At 38.7% G+C, this 19,238-nt stretch overlaps 2 protein-coding genes across 5 annotated transcripts in view; one reads left to right on the top strand and one right to left on the bottom strand.

Moving 5' to 3' along the window:
• Positions 1-19,238, bottom strand: part of Arv1 (ACAT-related protein required for viability 1) — a 494,559-nt gene that overhangs the window by 82,352 nt on the left and 392,969 nt on the right. The window contains exon 2 of the mRNA XM_090376364.1: positions 6,438-6,532. Coding sequence (XP_090232490.1) covers positions 6,438-6,530 — 93 coding nt within the window. The 5' untranslated portion in view covers positions 6,531-6,532. The remainder of the gene's footprint in view (positions 1-6,437; positions 6,533-19,238) is intronic.
• LOC150084827 (dehydrogenase/reductase SDR family member 7-like) overlaps positions 14,330-19,238 on the top strand; it is a 158,580-nt gene continuing 153,671 nt past the window's right edge. The window contains exon 1 of one of the 4 annotated variants that reach the window (XM_090375573.1): positions 14,330-14,451. In XM_090375573.1, coding sequence (XP_090231699.1) covers positions 14,346-14,451 — 106 coding nt within the window. In that variant the 5' untranslated portion in view covers positions 14,330-14,345. The other 3 variants (XM_090375574.1, XM_090375572.1, XM_090375576.1) reach the window with 3 other exon arrangements.

The following is a 19,238-nucleotide window of genomic DNA, read 5'->3' as shown; positions in this document are numbered from 1 at the left end:
GTGGACCTGATCAGATTCATGTGGAACTGCTGAAACAACTAGACTACAGCAACATCCAACAACTAACGAAATGGTTCAATCAAATCTACAACAACAACGACATTCCATCCGAATGGCTCCAATCCATCTTTGTGGCCCTACCAAAAAAGGCTACCAGCTGGAAATGCGAAGACTTCAGGCTGATCAGTCTAATGAGCCAGGTGCTAAAAGTCTTCCTCAAGGTGATTCAGCAAAGGATAAGATGTAAGTGCGAAAGTGCACTAGGAAACACACAGTTCGGATTCTGCAGGGGACTAGGCACCAGAGAAGCAATTTTCTGTTTACAAATATTGCTACAAAGGTGCTATGAACATCAAAAAGACGTGTATATATGTTTTATTGACTACGAGAAAGCCTTCGATTCAGTAGACCACGACCGCCTAATTGACCGACTGAGAAAACTTGGGCTTGAAAACAATGATATCAACTTTATTACAACTCTCTACTGGAATCAAACAGCCCGGCTTAGCTATGACAACGATCTGACAGACCCAATTCCAATAAAAAAAGGCGTCCGGCAAGGCTGTCCATTATCTCCCATTCTTTTTAACATCTATTCAGAAATGATCTTCGACCAAACACTGGCTGACAAGAACATCGGCATAAAAGTTAACGGACACTACATCAATAACTTAAGATATGCCGATGACACAGCACTAATAGCGGATTCAGAACAAGATTTACAGACCATCTTGAACGAAGTGGACATAGAAAGCCAAGCATGGGGGCTACGAATCAACAAAAAGAAAACAAAGGTGATGAAGGTCAGCAGGACTGCAAGCAAAATCACGATCAAACTAAACAACGAAAAATTAGAGCAAATACACCGCTTCAAGTATCTCGGAGTGCTCATTGATGACCAGCTGAACCATGAGGCCGAAATCAAAAGCAGAATTGAACAAGCCAGGCAGGCATTCACCAAATGGAGAACCCTCCTCACCGACAGAAGCTTGAACATCATGCTCAAATTACGCACATTGAAATGCTACATCTGGCCAATACTGCTCTACGGTGTAGAAACCTGGACTCTAACATCAGCCACTACAAAAAAGCTCCAGGCCTTCGAAATGTGGCTCTACCGAAGAATGCTGAAAATTCCGTGGACAGCCAAGATAACCAACGCACAGGTCCTGCAGGACATGCACACGGAACGGGACCTGCTCAAAACCATCATCAGCAGGAAATGCAAATACCTAGGTCACATCGCTAGGAACCAACAAAAATATCACCTACTACCACTCATCCTGGAGGGAAAGATCGAAGGCAAGAAACGCCCAGGCAGACCGAAAATGGCATGGCTAGATAACATCAACACCTGGCTTCACATGACAACAGCACAAATTCTACACGCAGCGCTAGACAGAGAACAATATCAAAACGAAGTCGCAAACGCCATTCGGCAGCATTAAAGAAGAAGAAGAATATTAAATCACTGTAAATTTAATGAAGCATTCCAGTACTATTTTTTAAAACTAATTATGTATGTGTGTGTGTTTTTCAAGGCTTATTTTACTTTTCAAGTGAAACAAAAAAGTGCAACTAAAACATAACAAAAGACATGACAAAAATGAAACTAAAAATACTATCATAATGTTTGCCGAACTATCTGGAATGGAACATGATATTGCCATGGGGGATGTCTTTGTGTGTGCACGATGTAAGGAGTGTAAGGAAATCAGGCGACAACTCAGTGTTGGTATGGGCCTATATGAGAGTTTGAAGCACAGGGTGGATGCCCTCGAAAGATCTAAATTGAGGGGCCCATCAGGCTCCTATATATACCGTACTAGATAGCGTTAGTTGAACTTCGTTAGCAGTTAAATTGTACGTTTAAATAAATACATATAACGACTTAGATTACAAACGTAATATAATTAATAACATAACATAATTAATTAATAAATTAATAGAATCATGACTCAGACCAGAGCAGCAAAGCAAAAGGCTCAAGCTAATGGAAGTGCTGTGGCTCAGAGCAGAACTGAGGGGGGCAGTTGTCCTCTGACTCACAGCCTTATAAAATGCACTGTTTGCTTGATGTTTGCAGAGCAATCGGGTACGGGACATTATACTGCCAAGGGGGATGTCTTTGTGTGTGCGCGATGCAAGGAGTGTATCGATATCAGGCAACAACTCGGCGTTCTTATGGGCCTATATGAGAGCTTGAAGGACAGGGTGGATGCCCTCGAAGAAACTAAATTGAGGGGCCCATCAAGCTCTCAGCTGCCCACATCAACGCCAGAGCTTGCACTTGGGCATCGCGTGACACAGAGACAACCCCCAAGGCAGAATGCGCTGGTCCCGAAGGAACTAGTAGTTGTTGGTGACTCTATTGTCAGGGAAACGGGGAACATGCTTTGTAAAAAAGATAGGTGGAACAGGACCAGGGTATGTCTGCCAGGGGCAAAGGTTGATGACGTTGTAGAGCGAATATCATCTTTTAAGGGCACAAAAGGTGATATAGTTGTACACGTTGGCAGTAATAATATTAAGAGTAGGAGACCGGCAGAATTACTTAACAAGTACAGGTCACTGTTGAACAAAAGCCGAGAATTAGGGTTGAATTTGAAAGTGTCTGCAATTCTGCCCAGACACGATAGGAGGGAGTATATGATGAGAGCCTTGTCGATCAATTCGGCCCTGGAAAGATTGTGCAAGGCTCAAGGGATAGAATTTTTTTCAGCCTGGACTGTACTTGTTAACAGGAGAGACTGCTTCTACAGGGATGGGATACACTTAAATAGAAAGGGTGCAAGAATATTTGCTGATGCTATTGAGGCAGTGTTAGGTGGGTCGGAAAACTGATAGCTTGGGGGGATACAAGGACTAATAGTTTAACAGTAGCCATAGGCAGAGGTGAAGGTGATTCTTGCACAACTTCTATTAGAATAAGTAGCGACCTGGAGCGTGGGGTGTTGGGGTTTCAGGGACGGGTGGTGGTCATCGTGGAACGGGTGGGTATATGGGATGTGTTAGGGTAACAAAGAATAGGAGTAGGAGCATGTATGCTTGCTGTATACCAATGCTAGAAGTATAGTAAATAAATTTGATGAATTTGAAGTGTTGGTCAAGATATCCAAGGTGGATACTGTTGGGATATCAGAGACATGGTGTCACACTGATATAAGGAATGCCGAACTGGAATTTGGGGAATACAATGTGTACAGAAAGGACAGACAGGATAGGAAGGGAGGAGGTGTTATGCTGTTAATTAAGAAAAACATTAAATCAAAAGAAGTGCATCCAGTTGATATAGATGAACAGTGCACTGTTGAGTCAGTTTGGTGTGACATAAGCACTGCGAAAGCAAAAATAAGAGTAGGAGTGTGTTATAGGCCTAATGACTCGAATGAGTACAATGAATAATTGTACAGAGAAATAGAGTGGGCTAGTAAATCGGAATGTCTTATAATGGGGGATTTCAACTTCCCAGATATTGACTGGAACTTGTGGATTGGGCACTCGCACACTAGTCAGACATTTGTGGATTTATTGGATGATTGTTTTTTTTGCAGCAGCATGTTCGAGAGAAAACCAGAGAAAGTAATACTCTTGATCTGGTTATCAGCAGTGATCATTCATGTATTAGGAATTTGCAGATAAAAGAACCACTAGGTGGCAGTGATCACAGTGTACTGACGTGGGATTTATTTAAAGATTTAATTACCATAAGGAGTAAAGGAAAGGGTTTTTGCTTCCGTAAAGGCGAGTACAGTGGTCTCCGACAGTTTTTAAATTCTGTACAGTGGAATCAACTGATGATGTTACCAACAGTAAATTCTAAGTGGGAAGCATTCAAGGAATTAATCGTGGATGCTACTAAAAGTTTCATAACTATTAAGAAATATTGTTCAAGGTTTAGGCCTAAATGGTTGTCAAATGAACTAATGAGACTCGTAACAGAGAAGAAAAATGCATGGGATGCATACAAATTAACACGTGACACAGAAGCCTATTATAGCTACAAGTTGATCTGTAATCAAGTTACAAAGGAGGTTAGGCAGGCGAAGGCAGATTATGAGAAATCCTTAGCAAAAGATGCTAAGAAAAACAGCAAGGATTTCTTTACTTATATAAACTCTAAAAGGAAGGGGATGAATCTGATTGGTCCACTTGACATTGATGGTTTGACTGTTGATGATCCTGCTCAGATAGCAAACAAACTGAATGAGTATTTTGCATCTACATTCACACGTGAGGAATTATTAAGGTTTGAAAATGGCAGAAGGTTATCAAATTGTAGCAGGATACTTAATGATTTTGTAATAACTGAGAGCAAAGTAGAAGAGAAATTGTTGAAGTTAAACGTAAGAAAAGCACCTGGGGTGTATGGGATCTATCCAGTTATATTAAAGGAGGCGGCAAAGCAACCAAGCAAACCATTAGCCATAATTATGAGAGCATCCTTGGACTCATGGGAGGTTCCTACGGACTGGAGATGTGCAAATGTATCCCCAATTCACAAAGGGGGATCGAAGGGTGACACGGGTAATTACAGACCAGTTAGTTTAACTTCTGTTCCGGGTAAAATAATGGAGTCACTGGTTAAAGATGCATTGCAGGATCATCTAGACAAGACGGCAGCAATAATTCAGACACAGCATGGGTTTGTTAAGGGAAAGTCTTGTCTGACAAATTTGATAGGATATTATGATGTGGTTACAAAGGAACTAGATGCAAAAAATAATTTTGATATCATATATTTGGATTTCAGGAAAGCTTTTGACACTGTTGCGCATGGAAGACTATTGTACAAATTGGAGCAGAATGGTATTAAGGGTAAGTTGCCACAATGGATAAAAGGATGATTAAGTGGGAGAAGACAGAGGATAGTAATCAATGGGTGCTGCTCTTCTTGGACTAATGTTATTAGTGGAGTCCCACAGGATTCGGTATTGGGTCCACTGTTGCTTTGTATATTTATCAATGATATTGATAAAGGTATATCAGGCTTAGTGTCGAAGTTTGCAGATGATACAAAGGTTGGCAGAGTTGTTAATGACAGTAATGGCAGTGTGCTACTGCAACAGGATCTAGATAACTTGGGCAGATGGGCTAAGAAGTGGCAACTGAAGTTTAACCTTGACAAATGCAAAGTACTGCATATGGGTAGAAGTAACCCCAGAGAAACGTACCAACTGTGTGGTACTACACTTAAGGTGGTAGAAAATGAAAAAGACTTCGGAGTAATTGTGCAGGCAGATATGAAGTTTACTAAGCAATGCAGACAGGCTGCCAGGGCAGGTCATGGGGTTTTGTCAATGATATATAGGAATGTTTCCAGCAGGGAAAAGGAGGTGATTATCCCTCTGTATAAGGCAATGGTCACGCCTTGAGTACTGCGTACAGGTCTGGAGGCCTCATTTTAGGAAGGATGTAGATTTGCTTGAGCATGTACAGAGAAGGGCAACAAGATTGGTGAGGGGAATGAAGGGATCCTCTTATCAAGAGAGGCTTAAGTTCTGCAAATTGCAGTGGCTGGAGACTAGGCACCTGTGCGGTGATCTGATTGAGGTATATAAGGCCTAAAATGGGTTCAGCACGCTGAATTCTGATGGGATCCTTCCACTTGTTCAGATTACGAACCTAAGGGGGCATAAATTCAAATTAAGAAAAGACAGATGTAGAATAGATGTGCGGAAATTTGCCTTTAGCCAGCGGGTGGTTAATTGCTGGAACAAACTTCCATCTGTCGTTGTGGAAGTTGATAGGTTGAATAAATTTAAGGAGGAACTGGACAGGCATTTGGAGGGAATGGTGTGATTTTTTTTTTTTTTTTTTGGCTGATGCTGCATAAGCTCATAACACTTGCTTTCTTGCATCACATGCCACTACTACTACTACTGTCACATTATATTTCACTCGCACATGCACACAGGGTTGGCTATAGGGTAAGGTGAAGTGGGCACTGACCTAGAGATGCCAAGATTTAGGGGTGCCAATGCTTCCTAAACCTTGGCACAAATTGGCAAAATTAATAATTCTAAATAATGAAAATCTTTGCATCGGTGGGAGGGGGCAGCATCAGTCAATATGGCCTAGGGACACCATGTACCCTTGAGCTGACCTGTGCGAGCGTACACAAACGTCCTCTTCAAACAGTATTGTCGTTTCTCTATTGCTATTGATTTTGACAGGCCTGAGTTCGAATTGGACAATGGAATTCTTAAAGGCCCCTAAAATCGGGGGGTTCTAGATAACCAATCTATAACAATAGTAGAGGGAGTAAGTTTACCCTCATGAATTCTGGGCATATCAGCCCCCACAACATGCAAATTTGCAGAACAAATGCTTATACAGACATAATACACTGGTATAACATGGCATAAAAACTAACAATAGCACATGCACGCGCACACAGTTATGAATACAAAATAAAACTAGGGAATATTACTTACACAGCGACAAATTTTCAACAAGCCTTTTCCATAATCCTTGTAAATAGCAGGTTCAGGTGAGCCACAGTTCACACAGATGAAATTACACATCATGGCTATAAGTAAAATAATAGAACAGACTTATTATTAAAGAAGAATTTTATAACTTAAAATATTAAATATTACAAACACAGAAATTCAGAATCTTGAAATAGCATTTACACTGCACTGCAACAGTTAAATATATCATAAAGTAAAAGCACATTTACTGAATCACATTAAATTTATATTAAAATAACTATATTTTAATTTATTTTATATTTCAACTAAATTTATATTGAATCACATTAAAATAACTCAAATCATTTACATCCTTTAATCACAAAATTAAAAACATGGCTAACTTATAGTTCAGACGCAGCATGGGGGTTGTTAAGGGAAGTCTTGACTGATAAATTTGATTGGATACTATGATCTGTTCACAAAGGAACTGGATGCAAAGAATAATTTTGATAGCATATACAGTACTTGGATTTTAGGAAATCTTTTGATATCGTGGCACATGTAAGACTACTGTAGAAACTGGAGCAGTATGTCATTAAGGGCAAGTTGCTACAATGGATAAAAGGATGGTTGAGTGGGAGAAGACAGAGACTGGTTATCAAAGAACACTGCTCTTCATGGACTACTATTTTCAGTGGAGTTCCCCACAGTTCGATGTTGGGACCATTGTTCTTTTCGGTATTTATCAATGATATTGATCAAGGTATATTAGGGTTAATGTCTAAGTTTCCAGATGATACAAAGGTTGGCAGGGTTGTTAATGACAGTAATGATAGAATGCTACTGCAACAGGATTTGGAAAAGTCGGACAGATGGGCTGAGGTGGCAACTGAAGTTTAACATTGACAAATGTAAAGTACTGCATATGGGTAGCAGTAACCCCAGATTAACGTATCAACTGGGTGGTACTACTTCCCTCTATAAGTAAATAAACAATATTCCGATTTTTATTATTATTATTAGCAATATGATGCAAAGAAGCCCGAGGCTTATGCTGCACCAGTCAAAAAAAAATTTCTGAGTTACCCCGAGAGAGAGAGAGAGAGAGAGAGAGAGAGAGAGATAAGTAGAAGGAATCACCAAGGAAGAGAAGAATGATGATGTTCAGCTCAGGACCCAGGGTGTGCCAAGCCCATACTCACCAGATGTGAGCCCCTGGGGGTATGGGCTTGGCACATCCAGGGTCCTGAGCTGAACATCATCATTCTTCTCTTCCTTGGTAATTCCTTCTACTTCTCTCTCTCTCAGGGGATTTGATGCTTACCGTTAGCATTAGTAATTTATTGATTCCAAAAATAGGCACTCATTGTAAAAATAACCAAAGGTATATTATTATTATTATTATTAGCTATATGGTGCAAGGAATCCTGAGGCTTATGCTGCACCAGCCAAAAAAAAAAAAAAAATTCCCGAGTTACCCTGAGAGAGAGAGAGAGAGAGAGAGAGAGAGAGAGAGAGAGAGAGAGAGAGAGAAGTAGAAGGGAATCACCAAGAAGGAGAAGGATGATGATATCCAGCTCAGGATCCTGGGTGTGCCAAGCCCAAACTCACCAGATGTAAGCCCCTGGGATAGTGTGTGATAAATTGTTTTTTATGACAAGTAAAAGCAGAAAAGCAAAAAGTCTGTAATAACTATAATTTTCACTTTTTGTATACATTTGTTCATTATTTATAAATTATTTATTTTTTATTATTTTTTTCTATACTAATGCAGAGGCCCCTTGTAATGTGAGGCCCTAAGCTGTAGCATGTCTAGCATATATGTGAATCTGGCCCTGGATGCAGAAATTAAATATGGGGAGGGAAATGCATATAGAAAGGATAAGAGGTGTGGAGAAGTTAAGCTCTTGGTTAACAAGGACACAATGTATGCCAGTGCGCCCAGCTGATTTAGGTGGCTAGTGCAATGTTGAGTTGTTTTGGTGTGACATAAGCACTGGAAAACAAAAATGGGAATAGGAGTTTATCATAGGCCAAATGACTGTAACAAATATCACAAACTAAAAAGACAAATAGAGTAGGCCAGCAAATACGAATGTCTTCTAATAGAAGATTTTAACTGGAACTTGTGTGTTGGTCACACACACACACACACACACACACACAGTATCAGAAATTTTCTGGATTTATTGGATGACCATTTTAATTTGTCAAACAGTCAAAATTATTTGATGAACTTTATTCTCATCTGTTACGACTTTGTTAAAATTATGTGCGTCACTGTCGAAAAATTGATCAAGCAGTTTTCTGTCACATACCTCCATGTCTAAAATGTTCTTTGTTTTCAAGGAAAAATGACAGTTTATTTGTGGTGACGCCTCATTTCATGTATAATTAATGCTTAACATAATTATGAAAAACATTTCTTTAATATTTCAACTAATTTAATTCAAAAAAATTAACACAAAATGGGAAAGAAAAACAAATATCTTTATTTTTTTTTTATTTAGTAGTACTAATTTTAAAATTAATATAATATAATATCATATTATATTAATATTATGTTATGTTAATTTAAAAATATAATAATATAGATTAGTAGTGGCCAATTATGCAAGGAGGCAAGCTGCAATATCAGCAAAAAAAAACAACTAACTATAGCTCTAATAACTTGTCTAATTCTTACATAAATTTTTTCAAATTACCCTCTTCCAATATTTACTCTCTGGCTGAAAGCAAATTTTAACACATCTATCCTGCAGCCATATTTTTTAATTCATGCCCCTTTATGTGTATATTAATGTTTCCTGTCTGAGAAGGAGCAAGGATGCCATCAGCATTTAGTTTACTCAATCGATTTAAACCCTTCAACACTGCAATTGGGTCTCCTCACAGGTGTCTAGTTTACAAACACTGCAATTTTGCAGAAATGAACTGAACAAAAAAATACTCATAGTAAGAGTATCCTTTTGTTCCCCTCACTAAGCTTGTTATTCTTCTCTGTTCCAAACCTGTTCCAAAAGATCCACATCCTTTCTAAAATGAGGCTTCTAGACCTGTATGTACTCAAGATGTGGCCTAGCCATTGCCTTATACAGCAGAATAATTACCTCCATATCCCTGCCGGCAAAATTCTTGTATATCACTGATAAAATCCCATGAATTGTTCTAGCAGCCAATCTGCACTGTTCAAAGAACTTCATGTCTGACTGCACAATTATCTTCAGTATAAGGCCTGATACTGATGATAACTGTGAAATAATTGCCTTATACTGAAGAAAATTTTGTTATATATATATATATATATATATATATACACACACACACACACATATATATATATATATATATATATATATATATATATATATATATATATATATGTATATAACAAAATTTTTAAAAAATCTATTTTTTATACAGTCAGAGTCAGAAGAGTTTACAAATTCATTGTGAATTTGTAAACTGTTCTGGTGGATTTTTAGCATCAGATTTCACATTGAACTGTGCATTGTTGTTTTTTTTTGGGGGGGGGGGGTAGCATATGGGCTCAAACGTACTTACCTCCATACATGCTAACCATTGCTTTTTTTTTTTTTTTTGGCCAAATGACAAGTTGTAAACTCTGCTATGTGGTAGTTAAATTATTTTTAAAGAATTGAAATTATCTAACATTTTGCTGCCAATGAGATGCAAAGCAAGTTGTGAAGATTCAAATTTGCTAAATAGTTAAAGTAGCTCTTCAGTTTGTTATTTAAAATTATTAAAATAAAATAAATTAATAAAGTAAGTTTTGAATTGTGTAAACCAGTTTTCTTTCGAAAAAAAATTGATGTCACTGATATTTAATACCTATGAGCCCACTGTGTCGATTTTATTTGTCAGAATATCAAGCATATTTCGCCATTATTTCCTGTCTGAGAAGGAGCAACAGTGCCAAGACCATGATATTATTATTATTAGCTAGATGGTGCAAGGAAGCCTGAAGCTTATGCTGCACCAGCCAAAAAAAAAAAAAAAATCCCCAAGTTACCCTGAGAGAGAGAGTCAAAAGTAGAAGGAAATCACCAAGAAATAGAAGAATGATGATATCCAGCTCAGGACCCTGGGTATGCCAAACCCATATTCACCAGATGTGAGTCCCTGGGGATATTAGCATTAGCATTAGTAGAGGCATTTGATGCAAGAAAGCAAGCTTATGCAGCATCAGCCAAAAAAAAAAAAAAAAAACCCACTTCACCCCTCTGTTCGTTCAAAATACCTGTCCAGCTGAGCCTTAAACTTATTTAAGCTATCAACCTCCACCACAAGGGATGGCAGTCTGTTCCACCAACCAACCACCCGCTGGCGGGTGGGTTAAATATTATTTAGTAATATTTACCCACATCACCCACTGTGGAATCTGGGCAGTGACAATGTTGCACTTCAGCAACAAAGGTTCAGTGTATTTATTTCACTACACAATATTTAATATTGTATATTTTTTAAAAATATATAATTATGTGTATAAACAATACAAACCATTACGGTTAATGTTAAATTTTGAATGTCTTTTCAAATCCTAAGTAACAATAAATGTCTTTTATAAGGCCATTCAATGGCCCTCCAAGCCACCGAATGGTTTATCCTATTGAACGACCGGGTTTGTTACTGGTATCATTTTTGACTGGGATCAATCAGTGGTCTACTCAGGTAGCACAGCAATTGCTGCACTCAAACCTAACGTAAACCGACAGTTAAGGAATCGAGGCCAAAGAGACAGACATTTTGTTCATTAGAAAAGTAAAGATAAATACACAGAGGGCGGGTGTTCAACATCAGATTTTTTTTTTTTTTTTTTAATCAGTGGGGAAGGAACGCATGTTTGCTATTTTCATGGAGCCATGATGTAAGCAAAAAGAGAGAGACATAATTAGAAAAGAAAGGCAGTGTCGATAGACCGTTCCAGGTTTGGGAAATGTGAAGAAAAAAAAGCTTAAACGGCTATTATAGCTGATAAAAAAATCTAGTAATTTCAGTAGTTAATTAAACAAGATTGTACCCATCGGGTGTAATACGAGCAGCACACAAAACGCTGTCAATATCGGCAATTCACCTCATTCATGGTAATCCTGCACTTTAGTGTCGTGAGTCACGATCAGCCATCCAGTCACCGCAGCTCGGAACTGTCGTGAATTGTATTATAACGGGCAGTCCCGACTTGACTGAGCATTCGCAACACTCAATCTCCCGGTTGCTGCTGTGTCTGCCAGCCTACGTGCTGGGAATTGTCACGCGGCACTTTCCGTATCTGCCGATCCATGTATTCTGACGGAGAAGTTCCGGCATGCTCGACACTATTATTATTATGAGCAATATGGTGCAAGGAAGCCTGAGGCTTATGCTGCACCAGCCAAAAACAAATTTCCGAGTTACCCTGAGAGAGAGAGAGAAGTAGAAGGGAATCACCAAGAAAAAAGAATGATGATATACAGCTCAGGACCCTGGGTGTGCCAAGCCCATACCAGATGTGAGCCCCTGGGGTTCTAACTACATTAACTCCAGGGGCTCACATCTGGTGAGCATGGGCTTGGCACACCCAGAGTCCTGAGCTGGATATCATCATCCTTCTCGGTGATTCTCTTCTACTTCTCTCTCTCTCTCTCTCTCTCTTGATAATTCAGAATTTTTTTTTTTTTTTGGCTGGTGCAGCATGAGCCTCAGGCTTCCTTGCACCGTATGGCTAATAATAATAATCTGCTGGTCTGTGCTGCGAATTGTCACGGAACATGCCTGACACTCACTGTATACTGGCAATGTACTACGTACTCGTAGTATTTTATTTATTTATTTTTTTTTCGCTTTCAGAAAGAATAAAAAACAATTTCTGACTACATAAAAGAAAAGGAAAGTCGACAGCTATAAAGGAAATAAGTAATTATTGTTAATTTTTAATTATTATTTTCAGGTAATATGTTTTGTTTTGCCTGAAAATAATAATATGAGTATATTTTGTGATTATTTGTAATAATTTGTACACATCGCACAGTTACCAATTAACGTAAAAGACACTTTCCTTTCAATCGAAAGTGTCCCGTGGGCGACACTTAACTTTCTGACATAGGGTCCTTCTGAGGAAAAAAAACACTTATTATAACTTAATATTAAATTTAATGGGTATACAGCAGTGGCGTAGCTATCATGTAGGCAGGCAAGGTGCCTCCGGGCCCCGCGTCTTTGGCTGTCTCCTCTTTTTGCAGTTTTCATTAATTAAGTAAGGGCCTGAACATGTTCTTTGCCTCTGGGTCCAAAAACGGGTAGCTCCGTCAGGGATTTCCTGACGGAGAACAAAAAAAAAGAAAAAAGCATTATTGAGGGAGATGTGGGTAAAAAGGCGTCAACTGCGAACAGTATTTTCTTCGCTTTAAATGTTTGAATTAACGCAATGCTGTTTTTCCCTAGGCTAGTGGAGAAAAGAAAAGCAAAGAATAACGATACCTTCTTTGCCTTCATCAATTTAAAAAGACTCCGTTCCAAGAAAGGAATTATGCCAAACCCTTTCAAAATATTTCAGTTGATCCAGGGCTTGTGGAACTGATTAGGGCAACGTTTCCCAAACTTTTTTAGTCACGGAACACTTTTCATCTCGCTTTTTTTTTTTCTTTTTCATCTCACTTTCATTTCTTTTACTATTTACAAAACACTTACGCTACACAAGTTTAGTGGAAGCCAAAGAAGACCCCAGGGCTCACATCTGGTGAGTATGGGCTTGGCAAACCCAGGGTCCTGAGCTGGATATCGTCATTCTTTTCTTTTTTTTTGCTTTCTTCTTCCTTTTTACCCCCATCTTACAGCTATCTCCCTCACAAATGCTGTCTGTTTTTTTTTTTTTTTTTTTGTTCTCCGTCAGGAAGCTCAGGCGATCCCTGAAGGAGTGCCAGAGTACCGTGGACAGCCTGGCACATCAAACAGCGGGGGTGGTGGACAACGTGGAGTTCCACTGGGTACTGTACTCTGAAAATAATAATTAAAAATACTTACTTATTTCCTTTATAGATGTCTACTTTCGTTTTTAAAATCAAATTCTTTTATGCAGTCAGAAAATTGTTTTTTATTCTTTCTGAAAACGAAAAAAAAAAAACTACTGCGCATACGTAGTACATTGCCAGTATACAGTGAATGTCACGCATATTCCGTGAGTGACAATTCGCAGCACAGACCAGCAGATATAGTTAGTGTCGCGCATGCTCAATGAAGTCGGAACTTCTCCGTCAGAATACATGGATCGGCAGTACGACAGCAGCAATCGGGAGATAGAGTGAGTGTTGCGCATGCTCAGTCAAGTCGGAACTGCCCGTCATAATACGATTCACGATAGTTCCGAGCTGCGGTGACTGACCGTGACTCACGACACTAAAGTGCAGAATTACCTCATTCATTACAACCGGATCGAAAATTCTAAAATCAGAAATAACTCGGGCGCATTTTCATTACCAGCGTGGATTTTAAGTAACGATAATAACGCTAAGAATCCTTGCTAAATATGTATAATGACTGTTATTCCATGATCTTGACCTACGGTTGATTATACTACCTACTGACAGCTAGCCACATTGAAAAAACCTATTAATCTCCTCTATATATATATATATTATTTATATATCCAATTACTAATCCAGGGAAATGGGACTTAAACCCATATATCTAAATTATTACCATACTTCTATACCCCTGTTTCAGTAACAGAGTAATAAGCTGTATTGGGTTTCGCGAAAGCACATATTACGAAGCACTGGGAATGTGAAACATGATCTGAGATTTGTTGTTTTAATGTTTTTTTTTTGGCGGTTCAGACGTTTCTTATCGATTTAAGACCTTTGTCCGATACAGACTAACAACATGTTTACAAGTCATCGTGATGACCTCTAAAGTGGCGTAATTTGTATCATGTGGTGCACTACTCAATATATTATATGTGAATTTGCATATCTACTTTTTGTAACACTGTTGAAAGGACTTAATTTGTGTTACGAATATTCTGTTAGAGAGTTCAGTTAGTGTATGAAATTTAACTTAAATTTCTTGCTATGGTTTGTTGTGCAGAGTGGTTTTTTTATGTGTTATTACTACTTTTTGTCTATTTTATATTTTGGTTTTTAAAACGTGCAGATGGTGACTTAACACTACTTTTTGCTGAGCGGTTTGGAAGACCTCTAGGTAATACAATTCTCTTTCTCTCTGTCACATGCAGTGTTGCAAAGTAGTACTGTGTACAGTGGACTGGATTTACAATAAACTCCGCCGGTATAAAGGGGGGGGGGGATTAATTTCTGCTTTTATTCCAGGACAGTTATACAAGCCAAGAGCGTTATAGGTATTGTCACGGCAACCCTACACACTGCACTCTGTTTACAATTAGGCGCCTCCGTAGCCAGGTGGGAAGGAGCAGCAGTGCGCAGCACACGCTCCTTGATTAGACCGGGGTTCGAGCCCGTCACCACCAAATACGGAGGATGCGGAAAGGTCAGGGAATGACCACTGCATATTCACGGAGCAATATGGCCTTAGTTGCTAATGCCCCTAAAAACCAAATAATAATAACTGTTTACAATTAAACCAAAGTTCTGTACCACAGAGAGTAACACATCTTACTACTCTGTGCACAGAGCAACAGATATTACGATTTTGCATTTCGCCATTTGAAGGTTTTATTTACTTGCTTTCAGGAAAGGATTTCCATCCCAAATCCACTGCTGTTTAGCATTAGTCAGACAATAAACGGAATGTATTACTTCTGGTGTGGGGGGGGGGGATTAACACAACGGATGCCATTCCGAAAGTTTGTGTAGATTAAACTGTTTGAAAAATTTAGTTTAGCTTAAAAAATTAGCCAGATATCAGTATAACGAAATACTTATATACCGATTAAAAATATTCAAAGCGAATTGGTATTTTATTTTATTATATATAACATTGATATTAGTAATGGCAATAATGTAAGCAAGCTTAATGCAGCATCAGCCAGAAATACTCGTCTTATTTGTACATCCCTTATAACAATTTGTTTAATCCTTCCCTAAATTTAGTATTAACTTGTATACTGTATTGATAATTAGATCATCTATAATTTATCTTTGTTGTACACATTGGCACTAATGACATTAAGGGTAGGAATTTTAAATGTCACCTGGGGAGGATGGGGATTATCCAGTTATAATGAGTTGGCAAAGGAAGTAAGCAAACCCTTAGCCATAATTATGAGAGCATCCTTGGGCTCAGGGGAAGTCACCTTGGACTGGAGACGTGCAAATGTATCCCCAATTCACGGGGGGGGGAGTAATCTAAGGATTCACAGGGCATGGGGAATCTAAGGATGACACGAGTAATTACAGACCAGTTAGTTTAACTTCTGTTACAGGAAAAATAATGGAGTCACTAGTTAAAGATTCATTGCAGGAGGATCATCTAGATGCGACTGCAGCAATAATTCAGACACAGCATGGGTTTGTTAAGGGAGTCTTTTCTGACAAATTTGATTGGATACTATGATGTGGTTATAAAGGAACTGGATGCAAAAAATAATTCTGATATCATATACAGTACTTGGATTTCAGGAAAGTTTTTGACACTTGCGCATGGAAGACTACTGTACAAATTGGAGCAGTATGGCATTAAGGGCAAGTTGCAACAATGTATAAAAGGATGGTTGAGTGGGAAAAGATAAGAGAGTGGTTATCAATGGACACTGCTCTTCATGGACTAATGTTATTAGTGGAGTCCCTAGTGTTTGGCCCATTGTTGTTTTTGGTATTTTTCAATGATATTGATGAAGGTATATCAGGCTTAATGTTGAAGTTTGCAGATGATACAAAGGCAGGGTTTGCTAGTGGCAGTGTGCTACTGCAACAGGATCTAGAAAATTTGGGCAGATGGGCTGAGAAGTGGCAACTGAAGCTTAACATTAACAAATGCAAAGTACTGCATATGGGTAGAAGTAACCCCCAGGGAAACATACCAACTGTATGGTATTACACTTAGGGTAGTAGAAAATGAAAAATATCTGAGAATAATTATGCAATCAGATATGATGATTTCTGAGCAATGCAGACAGGCTGCCAGAGCAGGTCATGGGGTATTATCAATGATATATCGGAATTTTTGTAGTCAGGAAAAGGAGATGATTATCCCTTTGTATAAGATGATGATGGTCATGCCATGCCTTGAGTACTGTGTACTGGTCTGGATAAGGCAATGGTCATAGAGGTGTATGTAGTAAAAGTGACAGTTGTAGAATAGATGTGTGGAAATTTGCCTTAAACCAACAGGTGGTTAATTGCTGGAACAAACTTCCATCTGTTGTTGTGGTAGTTGATAGCTTAAATAAATTCAAGGAGGAACTTGACAAACGTTTAGAGGGAATGGATGTGTGAAATTGTTTTTTTTTTGCAAGTGTATGCTACATAAATGCATACACTTGCTTTCTTGCATCACATGCCTCCATTACTACAACTACTAATTCTGCAGACTTACTTAAGAAGTTCAGGTAGGTGTTCTGCAGACTTACTTAAGAAGTTCAGGTAGGTGTTCTGCAGACTTAATTAAGAAGTTCAGGTAGGTGTTCTGCAGACTTAATTAAGAAGTTCAGATCAATGTTGAAAAGAAGTTGCAAGTTAGGGTTAAATCTGAAAGTGTCTACAATTTTGCCCAGACCTGATAGGAGGGAGAATATGATGAGAGTCTTGTCAATCAGTTTGGCCCTGGAGAGGTTGTGCATGGCTCATGGGGTAAATTTTTTGCAGCATGGTCTGCACTCGTTAACAGGAGAGATCGCTTCTATAGTGATGGGATACACTTAAATAGACAGGGTGCAAAATATTTGCTGATGCTATCAAGTCAGTGTTAGGTGGGTTGGAACAATGCTACCTTTGGGGATACACATGCTAATTGATTAATAATAATATCAGGCAGAGATGAAAGTGATTCTTGCACTACTTCTATTGAAATGAGCAGCAACCTGGAAAGCAAGGTGCTGGGGATTTCAAGAACTGCTAGGAGGCATCACGGAACAAGTAAATACATGGGCTGTGTTAGGGTAGTTAATAGTAAGAATACCTGCATGTATACTTGCATATAAACCAATGCTAGGAGTATAGTAAATAGATTCAATGAATTTGAAGTGCTGGTCAAGACATCAAAGGCATATTGTTGGGATATCAGAGACGTGGTGTCACACTGATATAAGAAATACAGAGTTTGATTTTGAGGAGTACAATGTGTACAGAAAGGACAGACAGAATAGGAAGGGAGGAGGGGTTAGGCTGTTAATCAGGAAACATAAAATATAAGGCAGTGCATCCAGTTAACATGGGCGGCCAGTGCAATGTTGAGTCAGTTTGGTGTGAAGTACTGGAGAAGCAAAAATGAGTTCGGGAGTGTTATAGGCGTAATGACTCTGATGAGTACAACAAACAACTGTATGGAGAAACAGAGTGGGCCAGTAAATCAGATTGTCTTATAATGGGGGATTTTAACTTCTCAGATATAGACGGGCATGTGGGTCACACACTAGCAAGATTTTATGGATTTATTGGATGATTGTTTTCTGCAGCAGCATGTTCAAAAGGCAAACAGAAGGAGTAATACTCTTGACCTGATTATCAGCAGCGATTATTCATGCATTTAGATTTACATAAAGATGTAAGTGCTATCTGAGTTAAGTGAAGGATTTTTTTTAAAGGTGACTATAGTGATTTGAGACAGTTTTTAAATTGTATATAGTGGGACCAACTGATAATGTTACCAACAGCAAATTCTAAATGGGAGGAATTCAAGGAATTAATTTTGGAAGCTACTAGGCTTTTCATACCAACTAAGAAATATTGTTCAGGGTTTAGGCCTAAATGGATGTCAGATGAACTAATGAGACTTGTGGCAGAAAATAAAAATGCATTAGATGCATATAAATTATCAAGAGATGCAGAAGTCTATGGTAGTTATAAGCTTGTCTGTAATCAAGTGACAAAGGAGGTTACGAAAGTGAATGCAAAGTAGGAAAAGTGTATGGCAAAGGATGCAAAGAAAACCAGCAAAGACTTCTTTACTTACGTAGACTCTAGAAGAATGGGCTGCATCAGATTGGTCCACTTAATGTTGATGGTTAAACTCTTGATGATCCTGCTCAGGTAGCTGACAAACTGAATGAGTATTTTGCATCTACATTCACATATGAGGAATTCTGTAGGGAAGTGGAGGCCAGAAATTTATCAAGCTCTAGCAGGGAGCTAAATGATTTTGTAATAACTGAGAGGAAAGTGGAGGAGAAATTGTTGAAGTTTAACTTAAGAAAGGCACCTGGGGTGGTTGGGACCTAACCAGTAATTTTAAGGGAGGCAGCAAAGAAAGTAAAGAAACCCTTAGCCATAATTATGGTAGCATCCTTGGATTCAGGGGAGGTCCCCACGGACTGGAAATGTGCAAATGTAACCTCAGTTTACAAAGGGGGTTCAAACAGTGACACAACTAATTACAGATCTGTTAGTTTAACTTCTATTCCAGAGAAAATAATAGAGTCGAAGGTTAAAGAAGCAATGCAGGATCATCTGGACAACTGCAGTTATGGTTCAGACACAGCATGGATTTGTTAAAGGGAAATTTTGCCTGACAAATTTGATTGGATATGGTCACAAAAGAACTGGATGCAAAAAATAATTTTGATATCATGTACTTGGTACTCTTGCTCAGATTACGCACTTGAGCGGACATAAAATGAAATTGGGGAAAGGTAGTTACAGAATAGACATGTGGAAAATTGCTTTTAGCCTGCTAGTGGTTGATTGCCGG

Source organism: Mastigoproctus giganteus, chromosome 6 (assembly GCF_048544385.1).
Source record: "Mastigoproctus giganteus isolate SK-2022 chromosome 6, ASM4854438v1, whole genome shotgun sequence".
NCBI classification, from domain to species: domain Eukaryota; kingdom Metazoa; phylum Arthropoda; class Arachnida; order Uropygi; family Thelyphonidae; genus Mastigoproctus; species Mastigoproctus giganteus.
The sequence above is the reverse complement of the archived record's forward strand: the minus strand, read 5'-3'. Positions and strand labels throughout refer to the sequence as shown.